The 26,913-nt window shown below is 43.3% G+C and overlaps 1 protein-coding gene across 8 annotated transcripts in view; it reads left to right on the forward strand.

Annotated features, from left to right (window-relative positions):
- STOX2 (storkhead box 2) overlaps positions 1–26,913 on the forward strand; it is a 232,205-nt gene that overhangs the window by 188,953 nt on the left and 16,339 nt on the right. For 5 of the 8 annotated variants that reach the window (XR_004275342.1, XM_032298740.1, XM_032298739.1 and 2 more), the window contains exon 2: positions 21,108–21,260. Coding sequence is in view for 7 of the 8 variants with exons in the window: in XM_032298740.1 (XP_032154631.1) it covers positions 21,108–21,260 (153 nt within the window). In the remaining variant the exon portion in view is untranslated. Of the gene's footprint in view, positions 1–7,624; positions 8,779–21,107; positions 21,261–26,913 lie in introns of those variants that run through there. The other 3 variants (XM_032298745.1, XM_032298744.1, XM_032298746.1) reach the window with 3 other exon arrangements.

Here is a 26,913-nt window from a genome sequence, read left to right on the forward strand (position 1 = left end):
ATGCTATATGATTCCATTTATATGACATTCTAGAAATGGCAAAATGATAAGGAAAAATTGGTTTCCAGGGATTAGAAGTGTGTAAGGCACAACCTGAAGGAGTTCTTTGAGGTGATTGTTTGGGGTGGTGGAGCAATTCCATATCTGATTCTATCCTGAGTGATGGCAAGGAGGCAAATCTACGTATGTGTTAAAACTGACAGAATTTGTACATCAAAAGAGGCCTCGATTTTGTATACGCTAATTTAAAAAATTATGTTAAAAATATGAGTTTTCTTAGCAAAAGTGAATGTATCCGATTTTATTATTCTGTTCTCTCATTGCTATAAAGAAATACCTGAGACAGGGCAATTTATAAAGGAAAGAGTTTTAATTGGCTCATGACTCTGCAGATTGTAGAGGAAGCCTGGCAGGCTCTGTTTCTGGTAAGACCTCAGACAGCTTACAGTCATGGCAGAAGGTAAAGGAGGAGCCAGCATGTTGCATGGCCAGAGAAGGAGAAAGAAAAAGGTTGGGTGGAGTAGGTGCTACACCCTGTTAAACAACTGGATCCCATCATAACTCACTCACACACTGTCATGAGAACAACACCAAGGGGGCGGTGCTAACTCATTCGTGAGAACTCTGCCCCTGCGAGCCAGTCACCTCCCACCAGGCCCCACCTCCAACACTGGGAATTAATTACAATTGACATGAGATTTGTGCAGGGACACAGGTCCAAACCATATCAGTGATGTTCTTGTGATTGCTTATCGACTAACCAGATCAGTACTGTTCAGTATAACTTTCTGAGATGATGAAAATGTTCTGTATCTGCGCTGTTCAGTATCATACATACTAGCTACATGTACTGAGCACGTGAAGTAATATTTTACTCTTATTTTAAATTTTATTTTAATTTTTAGTTAAAGTAAATGAAATTAAATATTAGTTCCTCAGGAAGCTTCATACCACACTGTGGTATAAACTTTTTCCGCCCTGAGTTTGTCTAATCAATGTCCTAAGAAGACAAGGATGCGGAGATGTCAGGAAAGCAGCGCTTGGAAGGTCCCTGCAGATCTCCCTGTACTGGGTGTTCCAGAGCGGCTTGCCCCTTCCAACCGGTTCAAATGGGGACTATGAGAAGTACAAATTCAGCCTGGTCATGCCGAGTTCAGCTTTGCGATGAGACTGTTTGGCCAGTATTTCTTTACTTTACATCCCGTCTGGACTTAGTTTGGAGTAATGTTTTTCCCTCTTATTCATAGTTTTTTTAGAAGTATTGTGATACCTTCTTTTCATGTGTGTTTACTTTTCATTCCTCCGTTAATTGGAAGCACCTTGAGGTCAGAGGTTGATTCTATTGCTGTGTCTGCTTTGTAAAAATATGGCAGCCTTTGCAAGCTTCATATTTTTTCCCCCGATTCCATCTTGCAGAGAAGGAATGCAACCCACAGAGAAGATAACTTGGTTATAATTAAATAAGCCAGTGACAAAGTAACTCAGTTTCTCAGCTCTTTGACCTTATAACTAATTCCAGCTGAAAGAGCCCTAGGACTCAATAGTGGTATATGTTTAAAGCAGCAGAAATACTGATGATAGTTGTGAAAACTAATTGGGAAATACCATATTTAGGGTGTATTTTTAGATGTAGTTGTTGTTGCTCAAATTGGGGGCATATGCGTCTCAAGGGATTGGGGCCATACACTGGCAGGTTTATACAACCTCAAGATAAATGTGAATGCTCTCCCTAACAGGTCAGTTTACTTGTAAATTCTGGAAAGTAACATTGAATGGTATTCATGGTAAACAAAGTTTTGAACTTTTGTTATTAGGACAATCAGGATTCTAGAAAGCATAGAGTGTGTCAATTTCAGGGCGTCCTCACAGTAGAATCGAATTGTTTTTCCTCTGCATATTGTGGGCTTCTGTGGGCTTCCATCATTATCCTTTGTGGTTTAAATCCTAGACACTAGACAGAAACGTTTGAGGTATACTCAGGTGTGTTTTAACCCAGTAGGTTGGAAATAAATAGTTCGTGAATCCAAATGCTATATAATAAAATTGTAACGGAGAAGGGCAACACTTTATTTTTCTGTAATTTTTAATTTGTCTTTTTTACTGGTTTTATGCAACTAAGAAAGTCTGATTGTTATTGGTGAGCAGTGGATTTTGTTTAGAGAATTTCTCCTCCCCCCTTTATTTCCCAGTTTGAGCTGATATCCTACCCTGGGCACTACTCCAAATGTCAGGCTGCTGTATGTAGCACGGGTGGTCTTTTCCACAGATTTTGGAGAGGCAGTGCTAGGTGCGTTGTGAAACTCCTAGAAATGCATTCCTGATAGCATTCCAGTATTTCATGTTGAAATGCCAGATCATACTTTTGTGAAATAGGAACGTTACCTCACCTCCCTTTGCTTCTCTCTGTTCCCTGGGTAAGCACTCTTTACACCTCGTTCACTCCTTCACAGGAGGCTTTTCCCTTGCCTCAGTAATTCTCTTCTTTGGATGCATCCTATACCCTGCTGCCTGCACAACCTAAACATCCAGCATGGGGAACATCTCCCCTGTGGAAACCTTTCATGCCATTCTCCATGTATTTAATGTTCTTCAAAATCGTATCCCAGCCTGACTGACACTTTGGCCTTATTGCTACCAATCTCCTTCATGGATCCCTCCAACCCAGCCATGCTGAATGTCCTGCAGCCATTTTCCAGAACATCTTGGACTGTCTGACCACATCGTCTCTGTTCGGACTGCCTTGCCGCCTGGAAAGACACGCCCATCTTCCCTCTTCCCACCCCTTTCCTCGCCCATCCTGCAGGCCCGCCTCGGTGCCTCCTCCTTCCCGAAGCACTTCTCAGTTCCCGCCATGCTTCTTTGATGGCGTTTTTCCCATATCAGAAGTAACCATCTTTCGTGGTTTCCTGGTCTTCTTTCCCTCTTTGCCTTGAATGACACAGGTGCTGATGTTGAGCAATGCGCTTAGGAGCCTTACTCATTCATTGGTACTCTGACCTCAGCCACAAGCTAGGATCTCACGTGCTGTATTTTTCAGTGTTTTCCGACTCACAAGTAGGTTTAGTGGTATATTGTCACAGACTAGGGTTGTTTTCTCCCCAGTTGGGGCAGTCTTGAAAAGGGAGAGAATCTTGACACCGCAGACTTTTCTGAGTTGTGATAAGAAGCCAAGAAGTCCCTGAGGGAAGCCATGTCTGACCATATTGTCAGCATTCCTTCCCGCCTGGGAGCTGCCATGAACTTACAAATGTTTTTGGAGAATGAAGGTGTCATGCTTCTTTGGGAGGAGACTTAGTGAGGGCTGTATAGCAAATGCCAAGTGAAATTCATTACACATGTAAAATGGGCCATTTTTCTATCCATTAAAGACTGTTCTTTAATTTTTATTTTCATTAATTAATTTTTAGAGACAGGATCTTGCTCACTTTTTCAGGCCAAAGTGCTGTGGTGCAATCATAGCTCACTGCAGCCTTGAACCCCTGTCCTCAAGTGATCTTCCTGCCTCCCAAAGTGCTGGGATTAAAGGCACGAGCCACCGTGTACCATGTTCTGAATCTGAACTTGGGCTGCCCTTCTTGCCTCCTCTTCCTCTGCTTCACAGTAGTGAACCCTCAGCCCCAGGCAGGCCTGGCTTATGATCCCCACCTTCCTCCCATCAACGCCCCCACACCTTGGTCCATGCTTCCTCTCTGCAGGTCAGTCCTCTCCTTCCTTCAGCATATATTTAGGGTCTGTCGTGGGCTAGGCACTTTCAGGAATTTACCTGTAAACACGAAACATGCAAAAAACAGCCCTGGTCATGGAGCTTACGTTATGACATACAGGTTGTACGTTCTCTTTTCTTTCACCGCTCCAGATTCTAGAACAAGTTTGCCTTTCCCTGGAAGCCATTGCTGACTGTTTCGACCCTGGTTGGTTCTTTTCTACCAATTTTTTTGGACACTGGTTACCTGTTCCTCTCCTTTGAAATATACTGCCTTGTATTTTTGCACTGTTATACGCGGGTATCTTATCTCCTCAATTACATTTTACACTTCTTGAGGGCAGACACCATGTCATTTGTCCATGAGAGAGTGTGCACCGAGGTTCATATCCTCCATATGTACATGACCTTAAAGATGCTTAAATTCCCAAACTGACCACAGGACTTTGCAGTTAGGCACCCGATCCATATTTTTAATTGATTTAAGGGTGTTTATTGCTCTCTGCTTTTTCAAATGGAGCAGCTCTAAGAGCATGCGAGACCATTAGTCATCAAGCGTTTCTTAAGATCCTGCCTGTGTCACTATGTGGCACTTCTATTTAATCTGCTGCCAAGGACGCGGGCAAGTGCCAAGCATAACCTCTGCCCACACCTCATCAACTGAGCAAATCACCTCTGCAGTCCTCTATGTGATGTTTGTAAATCTCTACTGTAACACCGAAGCTGTTATTCAAAGAGAAAGAGGCACAGGGCAAGGAGGAGGACTGCTAATGACTGTGGCGTGTGATTCCTGAGTGCATCTCACCATCAGACACCAGGATCTAAAGCACCAGCGTCCTTTCTTGTCTTTATCTCTCAGTGGAAGCCGGTGGTGTCCATCATAAAACCCATCGTGCTCTCAGTAGGGCAGCAACATGAGCTTGTAGGGGTTTTGCCTGACCACGTATACTCTTATCCATGGTTCTTCAATAAAAGTCTGCTGCGGGCAGTCGTCAGGCTCCAGCAGAGGCAACTTCTACTGGAGACCCCACCTGCGAACTTAACCTCATAGGTCCATGTGCCAAGTAAGCAGATTGGCTTCAATTTAAATTTAAAAATTGAGATATAGGTAAATGTAAACATTTTTTTGTTTACAGAGGCTTTTTTATTCTAATAATCAAGCGGTAGCACGTGTCGCTGAAACAACAGACTTTCAACGACAATGGTTGTTTCGGATGATGTAGAAAGTCTGTAGAACAGCATACATAAAAGTGTAAAAGGTGGCCAGGTGCAGTGGCTCACGCCTGTAATCCCAACACTTTGGGAAGTCAAGGCGGTGGGATCACAAGGTCAGGAGTTTGAGACCAGTCTGGCCAACATGGTGAAACCCTGCCTCTACTAAAAAAAATACAAAAATTAGCCGGGCATGGTGGCATGCACCTGTAATCCCAGCTACTCAGGAGGCTGAGGCAGGAGAATCGCTTGAACCTGGGAGGTGGAGGTTGCAATGAGCTGAGATCCTGCCACTGCACTCCAGCCTAGGCAACAGACCAAGACTTCATCTCAAAAAAAAAAAAAAAAAAAACAAAAACAAAAAAAAGCCCACAGCGTAAAAGGTAAAATTGACTTTCTGTGGCCAAAAGAACAGATTCGAGAGCCAGCTGCCTTGGGTTCAAATCCTGCCTCTGCTGTTTACCAGCACTATGAGCTTCAGGAATACAGTTCCCCTCTTTAAGTGGGGATCATACCAGTACTTAACTTACAGAGTCCTTGTGAGGATTACATTAGTTTCTAAACACGGACATAATAGGCCCATAGATAGATGAAAACATGCATGCTTGGACATTAAAAATTATGACTACATTTTTAATTGTACGTTATCATCCCTTTTCTTCAAGTATTTGGGTTTTTTTCCTTTCTCCGCATATTTAGCCTTTCATAGAACATAGAAGAAATTTGTGTCTTTTAACTGTCAGGAGGTGGTACAATGACCCAGGGCTTCCCAGAAGGCTCTTACATTGCCAGGGCTACGGATATCTCTATTTAGATGTTAATTTGTAATACATTTGTGATATGGTTATATGCTTGCATTCTTAAGCTGCATATGCTTCTGAGGCATCCTGTCTGACCTTACAGTGATCAGACAGTGCCTGACAGGAATGGGCTGGATTACATAGTTTTGGGTGGATTTATAACCAACAACACAGCCACACTTACAGAGGGCTAATGAATGGGTGAGTGGCTCTGGTTGGAGGCCTGGCGCTGGGCCCTAGGCCCAGTCTGTGGCATGGATGAGAAATGAGTGTCTTACCAAAGAGGAGAGAAACTCATGCACTGGAGGGGAAAAATCAAGACCATATTTGGTTAAGTATGGTTAAATATTTGGAGGAAGAAAAAACCCCAAATACTTGAAGAAAAGGGATGAGAATGTATAAATAAAAATGTAGTCATGATTTCTAATATACAAACATGTATGTTTTCATCTATATATGGGCCTATTTTGTTCTTGTATGTTTCTGGTCAAGCCTACGAGGTGAAATTGATGAGGCTGTTGAATCGTGGGTCAGTAGCAGTTGGTGTGGAACACGTTCTCAAGGGGGTCACAGGGTGACAAATAGTCCAGGACAGGGAGGAGCGAGTGCCATGGGGAGGACTCAGCGGGAGGATGTCACATCCTCAGAGGGAAATGGATACGCCAGACCAGAGCAAAGCGGGGACCCCAGGAGGGCCCAGCGTCAGGTGGTTGAGGTCATGGAAGAGGTTTTATTTAATAACGTTCAAAGCAAGCATCTCAATGGATCAGTAGATGAATATATAGTCTGCATGCCTGCTGAGTGTCCCAGACTCTGGGCAACAAGAGAAGAGCTGATCTGGGACATGGGGACCTGGTTAGCGTTTGCAGCTATTGGATGGGTGATGGGGCAAAAAAGGGTTATACATTTTGCAGTCTCCTGAGGACAGAGTGGGTGTCACTGTGCGGGGGTGACAAGAGACGCCAATTTGGACTCAACTCGAAGGTGGGCCTTTGCCAGAGGGCCTGAGCTCCTTGAGAGGAGGTTTTGGTGGACAAGGCTGAATCCCGGTAGTCAGGAGAGGATAAGAAGCCTCCAGGATTTTAGCCTGGAGACCCACGTGGGATCCCTGTAAATCTGAGTTTTGGGGGCACCTTACAAAGAGTTTCAGTGCATTTCTCATCTTTGGTGGCACCCTACATTGTGTGCCCCTCAGAGCTGAGCTGCTGGATTCATGAGGATGTGGGAGAATTTGCCGCACAGCCATCTGCCAGCCACCTCTCTGGGTTTCTGAGAATGGGATACTTTTTCGGTGATCTGGATCCCAAGTGGAGGCAGTGAGGGGTGCCTGCTTTGGTGTTACTCCGTTTGGGAGAGTTCGGCAGTGTTCGTGCCGCTGCCCTGGGATTCGTTTTCTTTTCCTCTCTGACTCCATTTTACTCCGTTTCATGTGGCTGCTGCCACTCCTTCCATTCTGTCCTCTAACTCCCGCCCCCTCTTCCTCCTGAGATGTTTACGTGTTGTTTCTTGCAGTTTGAATAAAGACTAAATGTTTTCTCTGCTGGCATAAGTTCCTGTGTGGTGCGTGTGTGTGTGTGTGTGTGTGTGTGTGTCTATGTGTGTGTGTGTGTGAATGCATGTCCACAGGTGTACGCATGAGCGCTTCAGCCTGGGGTTCACAATGAGCGTGGCACCCACAGTGCAATGAAAAGGGCATTTTTACGCAGATAACGTGATTCATGCTCACCTTGCTGATCTTAGCCGTAGACATTTTTAACGAAAAGCAGAGGAAACAGCCACCTCAAAAATCCCGCGACTCCCACTTCTCGGTGCGGTTGGAGTTGTGGCTGTAAGCGCAGGAGAGGCTCCCGCCGAGAGCGAGTTCCTGACATAGTGACCTCATTCCCAACGCCGCCCTCCCCGCGGCGGCACAAGCCGCACTGGCTGGCGCTGGGCGAGCTCCGCCGCGGCCCGGGCTGCCAGCCTGACGGCTGTGTGTCGGGGATGACGAGCCCCAGGCTTGCAGAGACTTGCACGGCAACTGGAATTTATGACAGATAGCTCACTGCAGCTAAACTTTGATACGGTGTGCAGTGGAACCGCCTGTTACACGCAGGGGGGAGATGCATCCTTCGTCACCATGCAAAGCCAGCCTTAAAACAAAATAGGAGCATGTGTCAGGTCTCTCGTTACGGACTGGTGAGTATGTGACGCCAGATCAATTTCAATGTGTGTGTTCTCTCTTCAAGCATCTGGAGGTATGTGCCCTTTTTACTGTTTTCATGATTGAAAAATATGAGTTGGTGCTAGTGCATGGGAGGGGGCCTGGGCCCCTTGGAGAGGAGAGCGTGCCCCTCGCCACCCCGCGCCTGGGGTACATTCCGACCTCGCGTCTCCGCACTGCACAGACAAAGGAGCCTGCACAGACAAACAGAGGCTGTAGCTTTTCTTGGAGCGATGACTCATTTCAGTTCACAAAGGATTCTGGGCAGGGTAGTGAGAAGTCAGGTTGGCTGATCCGTCCCTATGACTTCACTTTGCAGAGAACAAGCAGAAGAGGAGTGACACTGCAGATTCCGAGGCACTGCAGTGGGATGTTGGCTCAGCAAGTGGCTGTGATGTATGGGACAGGCAGGGAACAGGATTCCAGCTGTTCCATGCAAATAGGATAAAAGGATGGTAAAAAGGATTCCTTTTTTCTTTTCCTTCTCAAAATGTTACCAGCCAAGTACATTCACAAAGCCTTTTTAAGGTGCCTTTTGCCAGCTTTTGAACTGAACTTGTACCAGTATCTCAAGCCCTGAATTGTAAGAAGAGCTGAGAGTTCTGAGACTCGTTTTTAAAAAGTAGGTCTCCGAAGGTAAAGTACCAGATTCCTGTTGTGTTCCACCGGCCCTCGGTAGCCAATCTGAAATGCTCATTAGGATACTATGACTTGAAAGTTTACTCTTTCTTCTTATTCCAGATTCTAGGACGTCCGTTTCTGTTACTGGCTCCTTCTTGTGCTTGGACGCAACCCCCTAGCATGCACCATGCTTTAGCGTCAGCGCACCTGGGGGATGGAGCCAGTCCAGAAAGGGTCAGGTAGGTTTCCCCTGTTTTATTTCAAGAATTGTTGTGTGCAAAGGAATATGGTGACATGCCAGCAGCACCTGTGAAGAGGGTGCACAGCCCTCTGAAGAGTGATCTTGCCGTTGGGCTCCTCCAGTGGCCCCAATCTTAGGCAGTCCAGGTCCTCCCACTGCGGACTGCCCACCACACACGACTTCACCAGCATGGGTCAGCCTAGAGCTCTCAGGTGACCAAGAAGTCCACAGCAGGAGGATTTGCCAGTAGGAAATAATTAGACCGCCCCAGATTTCCTTCAGCTGTTTATCTGTCTCTCTTGCTACTCCGAGGGAGGAATTTTTTCTTACCAATTAATACACAGTGCCTGAAATTTTGTGTACTGTTTGGCCTGTTAACCTACATGCAATGCACTAAAATCCAAGAAAGCCTGGTTTATGTGCCCAGGGACTGTTTCCAAAACTAACATCATATTGAGACCACTATTAACTACTAAGGAAGTAAGCATATTTCATCATAGTCTGCTTTAGGATTCATGATGACAGAGCTGTTTTCTTACAACATCCATGGGCTTTTTACACAAAAGCTTTTTACAAAACATGCCAGCAAAATGGTAAATTTTGGTCCTCTAAAGTACATTACATGCTTCATTTCCAAAGTGAAACTTGGCACATCTGAAAGCATGGTTTTACCACGTCATCTCATGCATGGGTTTAGTACTGTTAAAGGTATTTCTGAGAGGTGAAATCCCATATGTAATTGGTAAGAATTATTAGAACATTTTTAAAGGCAGATGTTCAAGACCTCTTGAACATTTTCTTCCTCTTCACAGTCACATCCATCCCATAGCTCACCCTTTCACAGAAGAAAAGAAAACATGCTTCCTTTCTTCATTGGCAGAAGTCTCTTCTTTCTGCATAGCAGCTTGCAAAGTTGAGGATGTTGAGTCAGGTTTAAAGGATGTTTGGTCAGAAAAAACACAAGCATAGCCTGTTGCAAATATAGTTCTATAGGTCCTCACACCCATCAATTCTACCCATCCTTAAAGACCTATTCAAAATCTCTCTCACCTGGAAAGTTCTCCCTAATCACCCCAACAGAAGGTCATTTCGAAATCCTTGAAGCTGCCATTATTGAATTAATTTTCTAGTCATTCATGTGTTTTCTTGCCATAGCTCTTCAAAGGGTGATTTGAATAGCAGTGTGTATATTTCATAATGGTTTATATTTTCACACACGTATATTCTATATTCCCATCTAAATTGTAAGCTCATCAAAGGCAGAGATCAAGATTAATGCTTTTTTCTGCTATCTACATCTCCTAGCAGTTCCCTAACATGGAAACCTTTTGATAAATAGTTGAATAGGAAGAGGGGCAGTTTAAAAAGCAGAATTTTTTTTTTTTTTGTCATAGAGAGTTAGAATGATCTGACTCTGCTAATTTTAAGAATCTTCAGCCAGGCACGGTGGCTCACACCTGTAATCTCAGCACTTTGGGAGGCCGAGGCAGACAGAACACAAGGTCAGGAGTTCGAGACCATCCTGTCTAACACAATGAAACTCGATCTCTGCTAAAAATACAAAAAATTAGCTGGGTGTGGTGGCACGCGCCTGTAGTCCCAGCTACTCGGGAGGCTGAGAGAGGAGGGTTGCTTGAACCTGGGAGGCGGAGGTTGCAGTGAGCTGAGATCGCCACATTGCACTCCAGCCTGGACAACAGAGGGAGAATCTGTCTCAAAATTAAAAAAAAAAAAAAAAAAAAAGAGAATCTTCACGGGGTAGATTTAGGTTAAGATGGACCTCAGGAGTCATGCTCGCCACTCCAGAAGTTGTGATGGTTCTTACCTTGAGACAGTGTCACAGCCAAGAAAGCTGCCTTACCCTGCTTGTAAAGGACTGTTATCGTTCGGACGAGTGAGCATGTGAGACCCGTAAATATGGACATTGGTTATGGTTTACTTGAATCGTATTGGACAAGCCATCCTTAAGTTATAAGGAGTAGGCTGAATTCGGGAAGTTGATGTGAAAGTCACTTTTTTTTATTCCTACGGGACATTTTCCTTAGAAGAGAGAGCCAGAATGGCTACTAATAATTCAGGTCATATCAGAAATTATTTAACTCCTGGTGTTACTGATTTGTAGCACTAAGACTACTTATTTAAGTGCTAAGTTTCCTTTCCCTTCCTAAGGTAAAGGATTGGCCCAACCTAAATTTTGAAGTGAGTCAAAGTCCTTTGATATCTTTGCAATTCTCTGTCCATACTATTTCCCATCTCCTGGTGCCTTTCTCTCTCCAAAGTCCCTAGTGGAACACATGTTTGCTCTCCCAGCCTGGTGATGTGTCCCTAATGCTATGTATTCTGTATCTCTGATTAAAGTAATCTGATTAAACTAATTCATACTAGCATGAGAAAGACCTCAGCACTCTTAGGCTTCCTAAGGATATTTTAGTTTTTTAAAAAGGCTTATTTTTAGGACGAAACACATTTTCTATTGGTAGAAATTCAAACACTGTCAACAAGTAAATTGGATAAATCTAGATGGGCTTGGGGAAGATATTTTTAGTACTAAGTACTGTTTATTAAATATGTATTAGGTCTCAGGGACAGGGTAAGCACTCAACATCCATTATCTGATTTAATCCTCTCAGTGAGTCTATGCGGTGAACATCATTATGTATACTTTACAAAAGAAGAAATTGAAACTCAAAAAATCGAATAATTTGCCCCAAATCACACAACCAATGAGGAGCAGAACTAGGTGGTGAGCCTAAAAGTTTTCACTACAAAGCCCAGGGCCTTTACCATCATCTTGTCTCACTGAATTGAAGAGCAAAAATTACTTCACGGTACAGCAACTTGGAAGTTTTCTCTGTGTACCTGGTCTGATCCTCCATCCTTTCTTTCCTGCCTCTGAATTCTTACCTAGCGCTTTCATAATGACCTCTATGGCAGTTGGAAGGGGGAGGAAGGTGTTCCTTTTTGGGGGAGCCGTTAGCAGTCAATCAGTATAATTTTGTTGTAATTTGGGAATGGTCAACCTGTCCATATCTGTAGTTTATTTAATTAGGCCTTCTTGTCCTGTTACAATTGCATTTTACAGAAGTCATTCCCACTATAGTTGTAATCCCTAAACTGATGAAGCAGAGAATACAGAAGCTGAGAAACAGCTCTGGTGATTCTAACTTAAAAAGAGGGAGAGTGAGTATGTGACCCTGAAGTTGTTAGACTGATTTATTAAACTGCGGTTGGGGGATATCATGGGTGGAAATTGGAGCATCTAATGCGTCTAGTGTGAGGCCAGGTTCTGCTGCAGAATGAAGATGGAAGAGAAGAACAGGGTGGCTTAAAATACGAATTTATGTTCTGTCCTAGGTGACGCGCTTAAGGGAAAGGAAGACGCCATTGACTTAGGCGCTCTTGTTGAGGTGCTTTACAGAATTGCAGGACGCCTGGGAGGTCCTATTAATTGTTGTGATCTAGGACTGGGATTTCACCATGATTTTACCCCTGTTGGTAAATGGCTTTAACTTCATTCTGGTGAGGGACTGGAGAGCAAGTGGCAGCTGGTGTTGGAAGTCTTATAAGGTAGCAGGGCCTTGCCTTTTCCTGTCTGTGTCTATAGGACCTTTGTATTCCACAGACATTTGAGGATCTGCCATGTAAACAGCATTTGGCTAGGTTTTATTCTACATGCCTAACACATACCACCCTGGAAGTAGTTGATGGGTTATAGTGTGGAGTCTTAGCAAAGGCGTTAATTATGGAAGCCTCTGATTGGTCCCATGGCTCATATTTTCATCCTCCCTTTTCTGCTACACATCTATTGCAAATAGCTAAACGGTCCAACAGAAGTGTTAGATGTTCCTATCAGAGATGTCACGGATCACCTGTGGCGATACAGAAGGTGGCTCTTGGCCAGGGTGCTCTTGCCCACCCCTGCCCACAGATGGGCCCCTCTACTCGGTGCTCTACTCTTTCTGCCTTGCCTGTCTCTGCTTATTCTGTGACAGCCTCTTACCTGCAGTCAAATCTCAGTAGCAAGAGCAATAGCTAATATGACTAATGACAGGTTGCGGAGTGGGAAGATCGTGAGTTTCTTCTGTAGACCAATGAGCCAATTAATTTGTCACCTCACCTAGTGGCATTAGACAGACTGATCGGCACAAGGGCTCAGGCGACGTGGGGGGTTAACTCATTTTCTTTTTTTCTGGTGTCCTTAGCCACCATGGCTACTCTTGTTTACTGTCCTAAGAAGTTTCTTAGTAAGTGATAGCTAATGGACACCAGTATTTCAGAATGATACGTGTGTGTCTTCTGTTTACCTTATCTTTTGATTGAAACAGTTTACGCAAATAATAGGTTAGGAATTGGACCTGCTTTAAGAGACCCATTAGGTGTTGAAGTAAAGCATTAGAAAACGTTAGAAAAGTTGTTATAAATCTCTAAATATTCTTGAATTCCTTTTTTATGCTGTTTCCTTCAGTTGATTATGGCCATCGGGCTCAGCCTTCAACTTCTGAAATCAGCGGCATTTCAAAGAAACCTACAGTAAACTAGTACAAGTGACTTTTCAATGCCAGTTTTCTTCAGAATTTCAAATACAAACATTTGAAAGTCAAGAATAGTAATCTGGTTTCAAAGGAAAGCTGCTTAAAACGCAGGAGCATGTGAGATAATAGGAGCCGTATGCTCTGGCCCCCACTGTATGGGTGTTGTGGTCTTCAAGAGAGCGCACAGGAAAGAAGTATGTGGGTTCTTTTAGAACAGCTTTTAAAAAAATATTGTAGTAGACCTTCTGTTAAAAGAACCAAACAGGCCAGATGCAGTGGCACACGCCTGTAATCCCAGGACTTTGGGAGGCCAAAGTGGGTAGATCATGAGGTCAGGAGTTCAAGACCAGCCTGGCCAAGATGCTGAAACCCCATCTCTACTAAAAATACAAACATTAGCCTGACATGGTGGCAGTCACCTGTAATCCCACCTACTCAGCAGGATGAGGCAGGGAATTGCTTGAACCCAGGAAGCAAAGGTTGCAGTGAGCCGAGATCCGCCATTGCACTCCAGCCTGGGTGACAGAGCGAGACTCCGTCTCAAAAAAACAAAAAAAAGAACCAAACAGCATTAATACATAAAATTGGGGTTAATAAATTGAATTAAATTGTAAAACACAATATTTGTCTGAAGCTCCGCATCTGAGAAGTTGTTCACTTAACTGTAACCTCAGAACGTGGGTGATTTCCCTAAGCTCAAGGGCATTTAAGATACAACTTGGCAAATGAATCAGTACAATTTTGTTGTAATTTTGGCTCTCTGAAGAGTTTGTTGAGAGGAATAGAGTTGTCACAGTATCTACTCCTTGTGGTAATTTTACTGGCATCCATAATTTTAACTTGAGTGTTAATTTTGGCAGTACAGAGAACAAAAGGGGCACACATTCGTCCCTGGGAACAAAGCTGAGCAAGATTTTGAATTTAGAAAGAGAAAATGATGAAGCCTTTATTGTAAGAAAAAAAAAATTAGTAGCCAGTATTTGGAGCCATTTCTTTGAAAATTAAAGGCTAACTTTTTCAGATCAGAGAATGTTAAAATAGTTTTCTCGGCATGATGGAAACAGAGCTAGACACCCATACTATATGATGCTTTTTTGCCAAAATTCTGCTGCAATGATAAAGGATCATAGGATTTAGGAGCCTGAAGGAATCTTTGAAATCATTTCATCCAAACCCTCATTTTACAGATGAGGAAACAGGCACAGAGCGGATAATTGTATCTTGTTTTCAGAGACTGGGTACTTATCAAAATATCTCTTGAATGCTTTTTTATATTGGGAATTTCCCAATTATAAACTAGTACAGTTTCAGAACCGCATTTGTAAGTGGGTTGTTTTGGTACAAGAACTTCATTAATGTCAAAGATAACTGTTCAACCCAGAGAACAGATTACATTAACATTTGCAATGAAACCTTGTATCTTAAAAGGAAAACAGCATCATTCACATGGAATGTCGGTGTTGAAAAAAATGATTTAAAGAAAGTTAAAATAGAGGATGGAGGCTGGCACCTTCAAGGCTGTGTATTGTGATGAAGTTCGCCTGGGAAAATTCTGGCTTTGCTTTTCTTACACAGGTGTATGAGGCTGGGTGCTATAAGACGAAATGAAATCGTTTTATGTTGGCTTCTGTAGTAGGAATCTTTTGGAAAGCTACGGGTGTCATCCAGGAAGGAGCGAGTGTACGCGGTCGTGAAAGTCACATCCCTGGAGCTGTGTGGTCCTCCTGCATGTGGACAGGCTGAGGAGTTCCAAGGACCTGAATTAATGACTGCAAAAAGTGAAAATGGCATTTACAAAGGACAGGGCTTTCTTATAGTCATATTTTTTTTTTCCTGCACAAATAGAACCGAGATAAGAACAGTTTTGGAACTTGAGTGCTTAAAGGTATTTGACATATAATAGGCAGTCAAATGTTTCTTGAAATGATGAATTCTGTGAGAGAGAGTTGTTTTTTTTTTTTTTTTTTTTTTTTTTTTTTAATAACCCACACTAAAGTAACTGACCAAGAAGGGAAAGGGAAACATAGATTGACAGATTTAAATAGTGAAAATGGATGCCCTTGGTAAAGCCGTTTCCTGAGGTATGAGTGACTAGCTGTAGGCAATAGGAGAGCAGGTTGGCGTCTGCACCACTTCTGCCTGCTGTCTCTTGTGCGAGCAGTTTTAATAGTCACCAGTTCTTTCTCCACAGTTGCACAAGGGTGATTTTCTCACACAAGCGTATTGTGTGATTTGTCTGTATGAAAACATGGGCAGTGACCCGTCAGCATCAAGAATAAGATCTAAGCCTTCTTGTCAACCAGGATCTGGCCCCTCCTGTTCTTTGCATCTTACCATCAGCCTGCCCCAGGAGAGACTGGACCTGCTCAGCTCCCCAGGCTCAGCTCCTGGGGCTCCAGCTGCCCCCCATGCTGCCTGGGCTGTTCTGCCTCTCCTGGAGGGGTCCATCTTCCACACCCCTCATCATCCACCTGGCTCCTCTTTCTCTTCATGCCAGTCAGCTGACAATGACCTCACAGGAAAGCAGTGTCCACATTTTCACTCATGCATTTTAAATGTTAAATGCTCTGAAAACAGAAGTTTACTTACAGTTGCAATATCTTCATGTCTTTTCACATTTTAAGTTCACTTAAAAATCTATGGAATGCTTCCTCTGTCCCAAGCACTGAGTTTGGTTTTATCTGAATTAGCCTAGATTTGACAAAAGTCCTCTGAGGACTGTACTTAAATGGATGTTTGTAAGAAAATAAAGCTGAACTAAAACCTATCTATTCCTTCTTGTTTAGAACAATAGGATAGAATTATAGTAGTTTAGAAGGAAATTTTTAGCTGACAAAGTGCCAATGAGCTTTAAGATGAATTGTCGTTATGAACGTGTTCTGAACTAATTCCGATGATAGAAACATCCATCCTATAAATTACAGACGAGTAAGTTATAATTCATGCAAAATATGGTAGTTTCTGTAGATTATGTAGATTATTGTGACCAATAATATTTTAGCAATACTTACATTCTCTTTTTTCTCCTTTGAAGAAATAAATATGGTCCAGTAGTTGGAAGAATTTTATTTTCTTTCTTCTTATTTTTTTTTTTTTTGAGACAAAGTTTCACTCTTGTTGCCAGGCTGGAGTGCAAGGGCATGATCTCAGCTCACTGCAACCTCCACCTCCCAGGTTCAAGCGATTCTCCTGCCTCAGCCTCTCGAGTAGCTAGGATTACAGGCATGCGCCACCACGCCTGGCTAATTTTGTATTTTTTAGTAGAGATGGGATTTCTCCATGTTGGTCAGGCTGGTCTCAAACTCCCGACCTCAGGTGATCCGCCTGCCTCGGCTTCCCAAAGTGCTGGGATTACAGGCGTGAGCCACTATGCCCAGCCGGAAGAATTTTCTAGTACCATATCTGAACGATGAGTAGTTGGCTTATTAAGTAGGTTTATATAGGATCCACAGAAGGTTATGGTAAACCTGAATAATGTTTATGTTGTGTTGAGAGATACCTGTGATTCCTTTAATACAGATCTTAAATGCATGTCCTAAGCTTCACTTAATATATAATTATTCTTTCAGAAAACTTACTCATGTTTATTCATTTTTTATTGCTATATAATATTTGTATCATAAAGTTATTTTTCGATAGTAACAGCTGTTTTTGGAGGAATGTCACTCATGCAGTTGATTTGAGGAGTTTTAGAAATTGCACAGCTAAACTTATTTGGTCTCTTTTTGTTTGTTTGCAATTATTTAGCAAAATATTAATAAAATTACAGTCCTTCAAGATTATTAAGAAGTTCCTTGGATTATGATGTTAAAAATGGATATTCATTCATTCTACAAACATTTGTTGGGTCAGCACCGTGTCATTCTAGGTGCTGGGAATGTGGCATTCACGTTGCCTTCTGTCGTGGAGCTTACATTCGAGTGTGTGAGACAGACAGTAAACCAGTGAACCAAGTCCAGGGCAGGGAGAGAAGACAGCCAAGTAAACTCGGCTCTGTTGGAATGGCAGCAGACCAGATGGTCAGGTGAGGGCTTTCTGATGAGGTGCCATTTGAGTTGAGACCTAAAGGATGAAAAGCCAGTCTTGAAAAGTCGACCCAAGGAACATCCCAGGCCAAGGGAACAAAAAATACAAAGACCCTGAGTTGAGGAAATGCCTGACATGTTCAGAGAGCAGAGGAGGTTGTGAGTGGAAAGTAAGGTTGGGGGTAGAGAGTGGTCCTAGCGTTGGGTGAACAGGCTCAGACCACGTGGGCTCCTGTAGACCTACCGAGGAGCTCAGGTTTTCTTCTAGGGGCAGCAGGCAGTCGCTGGAGGATTTTATGCAGGGAAGTGGTGTGTTTTCTGTTTTCCTAAGAGTACCTTGGCTGCTCTGTGGAGAGGGGAGTGGTGGAGACGGGAGGGAAGGCTGAACATCTTCAAGTTATTCTGATGGACCAGGTGAGAGATGATGGCAGTTTAGGAGAGCTCTAGGGGTGGAATCAAGGGAACAAACCAGGAAATATCTGGGTGTAGACAGGATTGCTGATGGGCTTGGGGGTGGGAAAGGAGTTGAAAGTAATTTATCTTAGTGCAGTACAAAAATGAGATGAGGTGGAGATATTTAGAACATCCAAATTCCATTTTGTTCTATATTGCGAGTTAAAACTTATTGCCCATATTCATTATTATGGTAAAACCGAGCTTTTCCAAAGCAAATGCCATTCAGACACTTAAAGGATGCTGCCTCTTGGAGTCGGCCACAATGAATGAAAAGAAATTAACTGAGAACATGGCAGTGAAACTAAACCAATTGTTTCACCTAAATCCACAAGGACAAGCATGACCTAAACTGAAGCAGTGATCGAGTTTCCTCATCACCTCTAGAAAGTCCAGAGACAGTGTGACCTGCATTTTGGGGATCACATTTAGTATTTTTGTGTCTTTCATCTTCTGAGATGTTCTTAGTTATAACAGGCACATGTTTGAATGCGTTAACCTCCCGAGTGATATGCAAGCCCAGAGGTACTGGAATCTGCATTGACCCTCTCTCTCTTTCCCAGCTGATTTCATCTTCCTTTACATCTGACTTTTAAAATCATCCCAGGCGACTTTCAGGTCCACATGGCTGACCTTACAACTCTGTGAGAAAGCTGGCCTCAGTGGCCCTGTCCTATACAGTGGAGGTGGAGTGAGAGAAGGAATCACAGGGCAGTGTCTCAGACTATCTACGGCTGAGCTGTAGGGTCTGCTGTGAGGTGGGCAGAGTCAGGCGGGTGGAGTTCCCAACTCCCACCTCTGCTGCAGCTCGCCACCAGCACTCAGCCAATCTTTACATTCGTCTTATGTATTTACTGATTGACAGACAGGGTCTCGCTCTGTGGCTCCTGCCCCAGGTCTTGCTCCTGCTTGAGGCTGAAGTACAGTGGCACAATCTCAGCTCACTATAGCCTCGACCTCCCGGGCTCAAGTGATCTTCCCACATCGGCCTCCCAAGTAGCTGGGACCACAGGCGCATGCCACCGTGCCTGGCTAAGTTTTGTATTTTTTGTAGAGATGGTGTCTTGTCATGTTGCCCAGGCTAGTCTCAAACTCCTGGGCTCAAACAGTCTGCCCGCCTTGGCCACCAGAAGTGCTGGGATTATAGATGTGAGCCACCTGGCCCGACCCACATCAGGTTTTAGAATAAGACTTTGTTTGGGCTGGGCGTGGTGGCCTGTCATCCAAGTGCTTTAGGAGGTGGCCAGACTGTGGTCCTAGCTACTTGGAAGGCTGAGGCGGGAGGATGTCTTGAGTTTAAGGTTGCAGTGAGCTATGATTGTGCCACTGCACTCCCGCCTGAGCCGTAGAGCCAGACCCTGTCTCAAACAAACAAACAGCTTTTATAAGAATTTTTCCAAGGGCATCTCTTTATGATGCCTATGACCCATAGGCCCCGGAAATTTGTGGCTTCTAAGTTAGGTCAGTTCCTGGCTTCTGCTGATGTTTCCCTTCTTTCTTTTCTGGGTAGGTACTCCTGGCTTCCTCTGGCCACTGGGATAATGCCTTACCCTTCTCATATCCGTCTTGCAGAGAGTGGAGTCACAGTAGCGCTGAGTGGAGCCCCATGTGGTCCAGGGAAAGGGGCACATTGAACTGAGCTGGGTGTGGGAAGGGGTGAGGCCTGGGCCTTGGGTGCTGGAGTCCTGCCGCTTTGTCGGAGCACCTGCTGGACTACCACACATATGCTGACCTTCTTCCCAGGCCCCACTGCCTGATTTCAGCTGCCAAGCCATTTCCCATCTAGTCCATCAAAGCAGCAAGTTTTTCCCATGGGGACTCTGCATTCCTCTGCAGACTAGGAACTGTGGCTGGCACGGCTGTAGGTGCTTGGTCGTGAGGAGGCTGGTCCACCCCAGAGCAGCCAACACCTTCTTGGGTAGGGTGTTGCTTAATGCCAGAGTCTTGGATTCCGTCAGCCATGGGAGCTTATTGCAAGCATGCTTCAGAAACAGAAAAAGGAGAGATTATGTAATACATTGGGGAAATCAGATTCGAAACGTAAACAGACCTTTCTGTGAGCCCTTCTGTGTTCTACTGCGGTGATAGTTTGCTCCTCTTTCTGTAGGACATTTTTTCAAGTGAAATCTTGGAGGACCCCAAGTATAAAACAGGTGGCACTCAGGTGTCAGGAGCTGACTTTCCTGCTCTCCCAGACTCTGCTTCTACTGGGGCACCTCTGTCCCAGAAATATTCCAGGGATCCCTGCAGCGTAACTTGAGAATCACTGCACTGTGGTGTAAAGACGAGAAATGAAGACAGATGTTTGCGTTGTAGGTTGACACCTCAGTAGTCACCGTCCGTCTCACCTGTGATGCTGGGTCTTCAGTCTCTCCTGCCTCCATTGGCCATTTTAGTGTGCAGGAGGCCACAGTCTCAGAGAGAATTGTAATTTGCCTTCTCCTGCTCCTCCCAGGCCATCATCCCCACCGCCACCACAGCCATCTTTCTGAAATTCGCACCTGCCTTTGACCTTTCATGGCTCACCATCCCTAATAGAATGCAGAGCTTGCACACCCAGCTCTGTTCATGGTCGTCCCTACCTACCTATCTCCCTTCTCTACTATGCCCCAGAAAACATCTGTCTATAGGTCCCAGCCCCCCCAGGGACACACCTGCTCTTGAGCACTGGGTTCAGATTATACCTCCTTGGTGAAACCTTGGAACTTCCTGCTTCTGGGTCCCACCCTCACCTCCAGGTGGCGGTATCCTCCGTCTCCTCTCAGCTCCCAGGTGTTGTTCTGTTCTCTTGTGTGCCTGCCACAAAACACTGGGACTTTGATCTACTTTTCTGCCTTCTCCACTTAAATAGAAACTGAGGGCAGAGATATCTGGGGAGAGGCACGCACTCACTCTGCCTGCAGCTCCCATTCCCCCAGCAGACGCTAAAGGCGTTCAGTGTTGGAATGAATGAAACAAGTTACACAAATGCAATTTGTCGAGATATGAATGGCAGTTATTAAATAAATCAGCTCCAAGTTAATAAAACCAGGAATAAAAGGCTGTTGTTGCAAGACTTTCAGTTCTAGGACTATTTCAGTGAGATCTCAGATGTTAGTTTTATTTGTTGAGGCGGTAGGCGCTTCCACTGCATACGGAAGTCTTTCCACCTGAGTGGAAATGGTAAGCAGCTTCTGTGTTCAGAGCTAACTGTGTTCATCAGACCAGGGCTGGGTGGACGTGTGAAGGTGGGAGGGTTGTGGACGTGTGAAGGTGTGTGTCTGACAGATGACCGGGTCTTTTAATGAACCGCTCACTTGAAAATTGTCTTTCTGCAGGTGATGTATCACCAATCAGTATGTCTCCCATCAGCCAGTCTCAGTTCATTCCACTTGGGGAGATCCTCTGCTTGGCCATCTCAGCAATGAACTCAGCAAGAAAACCTGTCACCCAAGAAGCACTGATGGAGCACCTGACCACGTGTTTCCCAGGTAACGAGGCGGGAATGTAGCACTTTCCAGGTGGCAGAATGCTCTGGTCACCCTAGGGCCTCCCATGGACTGTTCTTCCCGTGTTTAAAGATAATAGGAAAAAATTTTTCCCCAAAACTGACCAGAACCTTTCCTTACCTCTGTAATTAAAAATTCAGGCTGCTGTATGACATCAAAAATAACTGCTTCAGCTGTCATACTTTTTAAATTGGCACTGAGAGGGAGAAATTAATTTAGAATCCACGAAGAATCTGGCAAAAGTGACCAAGACTCCCATCAGTCTTTGCAATCTAATCTTTAAATACATGAACGTGAGGGTTCAACAACTGAAAATTTTAGTCCTAAGGAGTGAAACTACAGAAAAGGTCATGTCAAAAATTAACATATCTTACATATGTGTGTAAAATAATATTTGAAAAATTAGATAAGATTTACTTTTCTCTTAAATATTATAAAAAGGAGGCAAGAGCCCAGCTGTTGTGTGAGTGGCATTTGACGCTTTCAGTGCTGGAATGTGTGAGGAAGGGTGACAAGCTGCAGAATGCCGGACCCTCTCTCAAGAGAGCCAGTGTAATCATCACCCCGCTCCCAAATGGAGGTCCTGCCAGAGTTGCCAATCTCATGTTTCAAGAGAATCTGGAAATTTGGTTTTATGGGAAATCTCTACATTTCCTTAAATATTGACAATTGTGTGTGTGTGTGTGTGTGTGTGTGTGTGTGTGTGTGTGTGTACATTATAACATTTGTGTGCCAGCAACATGCAATTCAAATGAAATACATGATCAGGCTACCAGTTTGCTGGCTTGATGTGGACTCAGACTGTTCCTAGATGGAAATAGAGATTATATTAAAAGGGAACGTTTACTATCTTTTTCATCCAACTTACAAGAGATTTTAGTAAATAGAACCTGTTAATTGTATCAGTTAGCTTTTGCTACAAAAATGCCGGGTAACAAACAACTACAGAACATCAAAGACCTACAGCAACGTACATTGATTTCACGTTGATTTCACTCATGCCTCTGTGGGTTCCCCAGGAGTCAGCTGATCCAGGCAGAGCCCAGCAGGGTGGTCCTGCTCCATCTGTACCCATGCTATTTAGAAAAGGGGGCAAATGGAGATCGCTTAACCTCATGGTGGCAGAGGCACCACAGCGCAAGCCCATTGCATAAAAGGCTCTTCAAGCTTTGGTCATGCCCGCCCCACTAACATTGCATTGCCCAAAGCAAACCTGCTAAACTCAAAGTCAAGGTGTGGGGAAGTGCACCCCACACATGGGAAGAGAACGAGAGGACTAATTCTAAGCTAAGTAGAGATCTAGCCTACCATATTGCTCTCCCTGCTTTTCCATTTGCCCCAAAGAAACGTTTTCTCCCTCTTCTTGCGATAATTCCTCCTTTTTCGATATTCTAATTAATATATTTTGGCGTTACGTATATGTTTCAAAATCTCTAACATGAACTCGCCCTTGCAACATACAAATTATTTTAAGTTTTCTAGCATTGTATTATCTCTGACTATTCTTCACTATCTGACTGCCTATCTCTTTTTGTTAAGTGCCAGACAATCCCTATTCTTTCAGTAGTGAGAGAAGCAGAACCCCAGGTGAGAGCCACCTAAGGGGAGTGTGGTGTGGGGGCAGATGGTACTGGCAAACACAATGGTCTTTAAGTAAGGCCTTGCTTTCTGCCCTATGAGTGCATAGCCACTTCTGACATCAGGCAACCCAGCAGCTTTTTAAATCCTTATATTTTTATAAGGCTTCATGAGAAATCACATGGCTTTTCCGAAATTGGTTATATACCTCCCATTACTGGGCTATAAAATAAAGAACAGAAAGAACATAGAGCCAGTGTATAATAGTAAAATGTACCTCACTGCCAAGCAGCTGATAACAGTATCACTAAGTTGGAATACTATGTGGAGTAATTCATAGGTCATTTGTACTTAGAAGAAGAACTGTTCTGCTAGGTTTTATGGGAAGGGAAGTTAAATCCCAAGGCCCTGATTTTCAGACAGATTGAGGAGCTTTTTCTTCTGTGTGACAGTGATGACTCCTTGGTTTCAGCCTCAGAAGTTTGCAAGGACACCATACAAACCTGAGTCTAGCACAGGAGTTTGCTAACCTGCAGGCCTAGTGTGGCCCACCACCTGTTTTTGTTAAATAAAGTTTTATTGGAACACAGCCGTGCCCATTTGCTCATGGATGATCTTTGGCTCTTTATGCGATAGTGGCAGAGTTGAGTAGTCTCAATGGAGGTTGTACGGCTAAAACCCTAAAATATTTACTGTCTGGATCTTTGCAGAAAATGTCTGCTGACCCCTGGGCGAGGGCATGGTGGTAACTATTTAAAGTTATGTTCAGCAATAGCTCCAGATTTTAAACAGGTATTTCATTAAAGACGAGTTTGTTTCCTTCCTGCCTGCTATCTTTCCTTTCTTCTTAGCTCCCTCTCTCTTTTCCTTTCCTTTCTTCCTTTGGTTTCTGTCTGTCTTTTGCTATTATGTAAGCTATAGCAGAAGAAAATATTTTAGAAAACCTAAACTTTCAAATTCTATTTGAAAATCATATTTTTAATGACAATTCTAAGACTCTGGAGGGATTTAAAGATCTTATATATATATATTTAAGTTAAGAAGAAAGTATTTAGCTATTTTATTTTATTTTTATTTTTTGTTTTTTGCTTTTTTTTTTTTTTTGAGACAGAGTCTTGCTCTAGTGCCCAGGCTGGAGTACAGTGGCATGATCTCAACTCACTACAACCTCTGCCTCCCAGGTTCAGGTGATTCTCCTGCCTCAGCCTCCTGAGTAGTTGGGATTACAGGCGCATACTACCATGCCTGACTAATTTTTGTATTTTTAGTAGAGGTGGGGTTTTACCATGTTGGCCAGGCTGGTCTCCAACTCCTGACCTCAGGTGATTCGCTCGCCTTGGTCTCCCAAAGTGCTGGGATTACAGGCGTGAGCCACTGCGCCTAGCTAGTTACTTTACATCTTACTGTTCAAAAATAAAGTTTTTGAGCCTAAGTATTATTAAAACATTTGAGTTCTCATTTAATTCATAGGTCAGTATCATCTAGCATTTAACTTCTTTTCTTGTTTTGGGCCTCCATATTCTAAAGAAGGTTTTTAGTGAAAAATCTTCTAGTAAAAATTTCTGATACATCAAAACTTAAACCTTTTTATCACTTTTCTGTAAAAGTGAAAAAAAAAAGTTGGCTGAATTTTTGAAAACCAACTCAACAACATTTATCTGTCAGTTTCCATTACAGAATCAAGAATATTTTTTAAAGGTTTATAAAGAATAATACTTGCTTCTCATATTTCTAAATAACTACACGCCCATTCATCCAGACTGAGTAATCATTTAAATTGGTCTGGTACCTGTTAAGCTGGTGCAACTGAATCTTTCTGGGAGGAAGGCTGACCTTCAGGGACATAGAGCTGGACCTGTAAGGCTAGGCGTGTAGCTGAACTTGACTTCAGAGATTGCTGGAGAATGTTAACACTACACGCACTGCGTTATGTCTCCCATTTACCTCCTTATGTCGGCTCTTACTGAATTCTTCTTCAGCCAGTGTTCTTCACAAACAAGCGTAATCTAAAGATGGTCATTAAAAGGTTTCCGCCTAAAGTGCTTTGAGCAGGTCCATGTGCTCTCTGTTCTGACAGTTTGTCAGATTTACAGGACTAAAGCAATACATCAAGGCTAATTGTGGTGGCTCACACCTGTAATCTCAGCACTTTGGAAGACTGAGGTAGGCAGATCACTTGAGGCCAGGAGTTCAAGACCAGCATGGCCAACGTGGCAAAACCCCATCTCTACTAAAAAGTATAAAAATTAGCTGGGCGTGGTGACATGCACTTGTAATCCCAGCTACCCCGGTGGTTGAAGTATGAGAATTGCTTGAACTTGGGAGGCAGAGGTTGCAGTGAGTTGAGATTGCGCCACTACACTCCAGCTTGGATGACAGAGTGAGATGCTGTGTCAAAAAAACAAAGCAATACATAGGTCTAAGTAGATCACATTGTCATGCGGTACTTTTAAATAGTTATTTTTGCTTTGAAAAATGTAACGGTGTGGAAGAGGTCAGGTTCAGCCCTGTTAGGATGTCAAGTTTATTTTTGTTCTTTAAGCCTCAAAATCTGAATTCATGATGAACTTCAAGAGTTGAATTTGGGAGCAGAGGAATTTACAAACATTAAACATCCCTCACAACCATCGCTTTATCAGGTCGACCCACAGATTTCTGGTAGAACCCTGAACTTCATAGACAATCAGTCGATATACTAGGGCTTAATAAAATGATAATCATAAACATAAGCAACATTCACTTAAGTCTGAAAACTCTCAGATAACATTGAAAATGGATTAGACGGGGCAAAGAATGTTTCTAGTTTGCAATATCAAATTAAACGTTATCTGACTGATATACCTGGAAACCCAAGACATAAGAAAATTTAAGCACAAATTCTCTATGGAAATCGAGAACTTTTTTCTCTATTTTTTCCTTTTTATTCCTTCGTCTGAGAACCACTGGAGAACTTGTTTTTAATGTAAAGATGATTGCATTGTGGTCATGATTTTAAATATTAATAGCTTTCTGAGTTTCCTAAGATCACCATTTGGAAGGCCTACACTTAGCAAATTCTATACTAAAATTATATTTTTGCTTTATAGTAATAGCCATTTTCATGAAGTATACTTCAGCTTCCCCTTGTTAGGAGCCATGGTAAACTGGTCAATCATGAATACTTACAAATGAACCTTCACGAGTCTTTGAAAAAGTTTGTCACATTGTTGACTAAAATGTGGTCGGTTTTAAACACTGGCTTGCTATCTTGGTGGCTGTGCCACACCACAGCAGGCATCATTCATGAGACTGCAGTGCAGAGGTGTGTCCTCATCTCAGAAGGGGGGTTCCGTGTGAACGGCGTCCCCTGAAGTTATTCATGGAAGGTGCTTTGGGCGGGAGAGGCAGGAAGATCGCTTGAGCCCAAGAGTTAGAGATCAGTCTGGGCAACATGGAGAAATCCTGTCTCTATAAAAAATCTAAAAATTAGCCAGCCTTGGTGGTGCATGCCTGTAGTCCCAGCTACTCGAGAGGCTGAGGTGGGAGGATCACCTGAGCCTGGGAAGTCAAGGTTGCAGTGAGCTGAGATCTTGTCAGTGCACGCCAGACAATGCAAGGGTGAGACCCTGTCTCAAAAAAAAAAAAAAAAAAATATTCATTTCTATTTTATACAGAAAGTATTATAAAATTAAAAAACAAATTTTGTTATTATTGGTCTTAAAATCATTTGTATAAAAACTAATGTTCTCTTACCAGAAGTAAAACATTAGACTAAAAAGAAACTATGAGACTCAAAAATTAAGTAATTATAAACAATACATTATGAATTATGCTACCTTTTCTGCTTTGATCACTAAGGATGCCTTCTGAAAATGGTAACGCAAATAAGTGTGTATGTTACCTTACATTCATGGATTTTTCCCCCTTGAAAATTCCAGGCTCCCTCCCTCCCTCCCTTCCTTCCTTTCTCTCTCTCTTTTTTTCTTTCTTTCTTTCCTTCTTTCTTTCTCTTTCTCTCTCTCTCTTTCTCTCTGTCTCTCTCTCTATATCTATTCATCTCTTTCTTTCTTTCTTTCTT

The sequence above is a fragment of the Sapajus apella genome, unplaced genomic scaffold, assembly GCF_009761245.1.
Source record: "Sapajus apella isolate SASKATOON/1434 unplaced genomic scaffold, GSC_monkey_1.0 scaffold39, whole genome shotgun sequence".
NCBI lineage: Eukaryota > Metazoa > Chordata > Mammalia > Primates > Cebidae > Sapajus > Sapajus apella.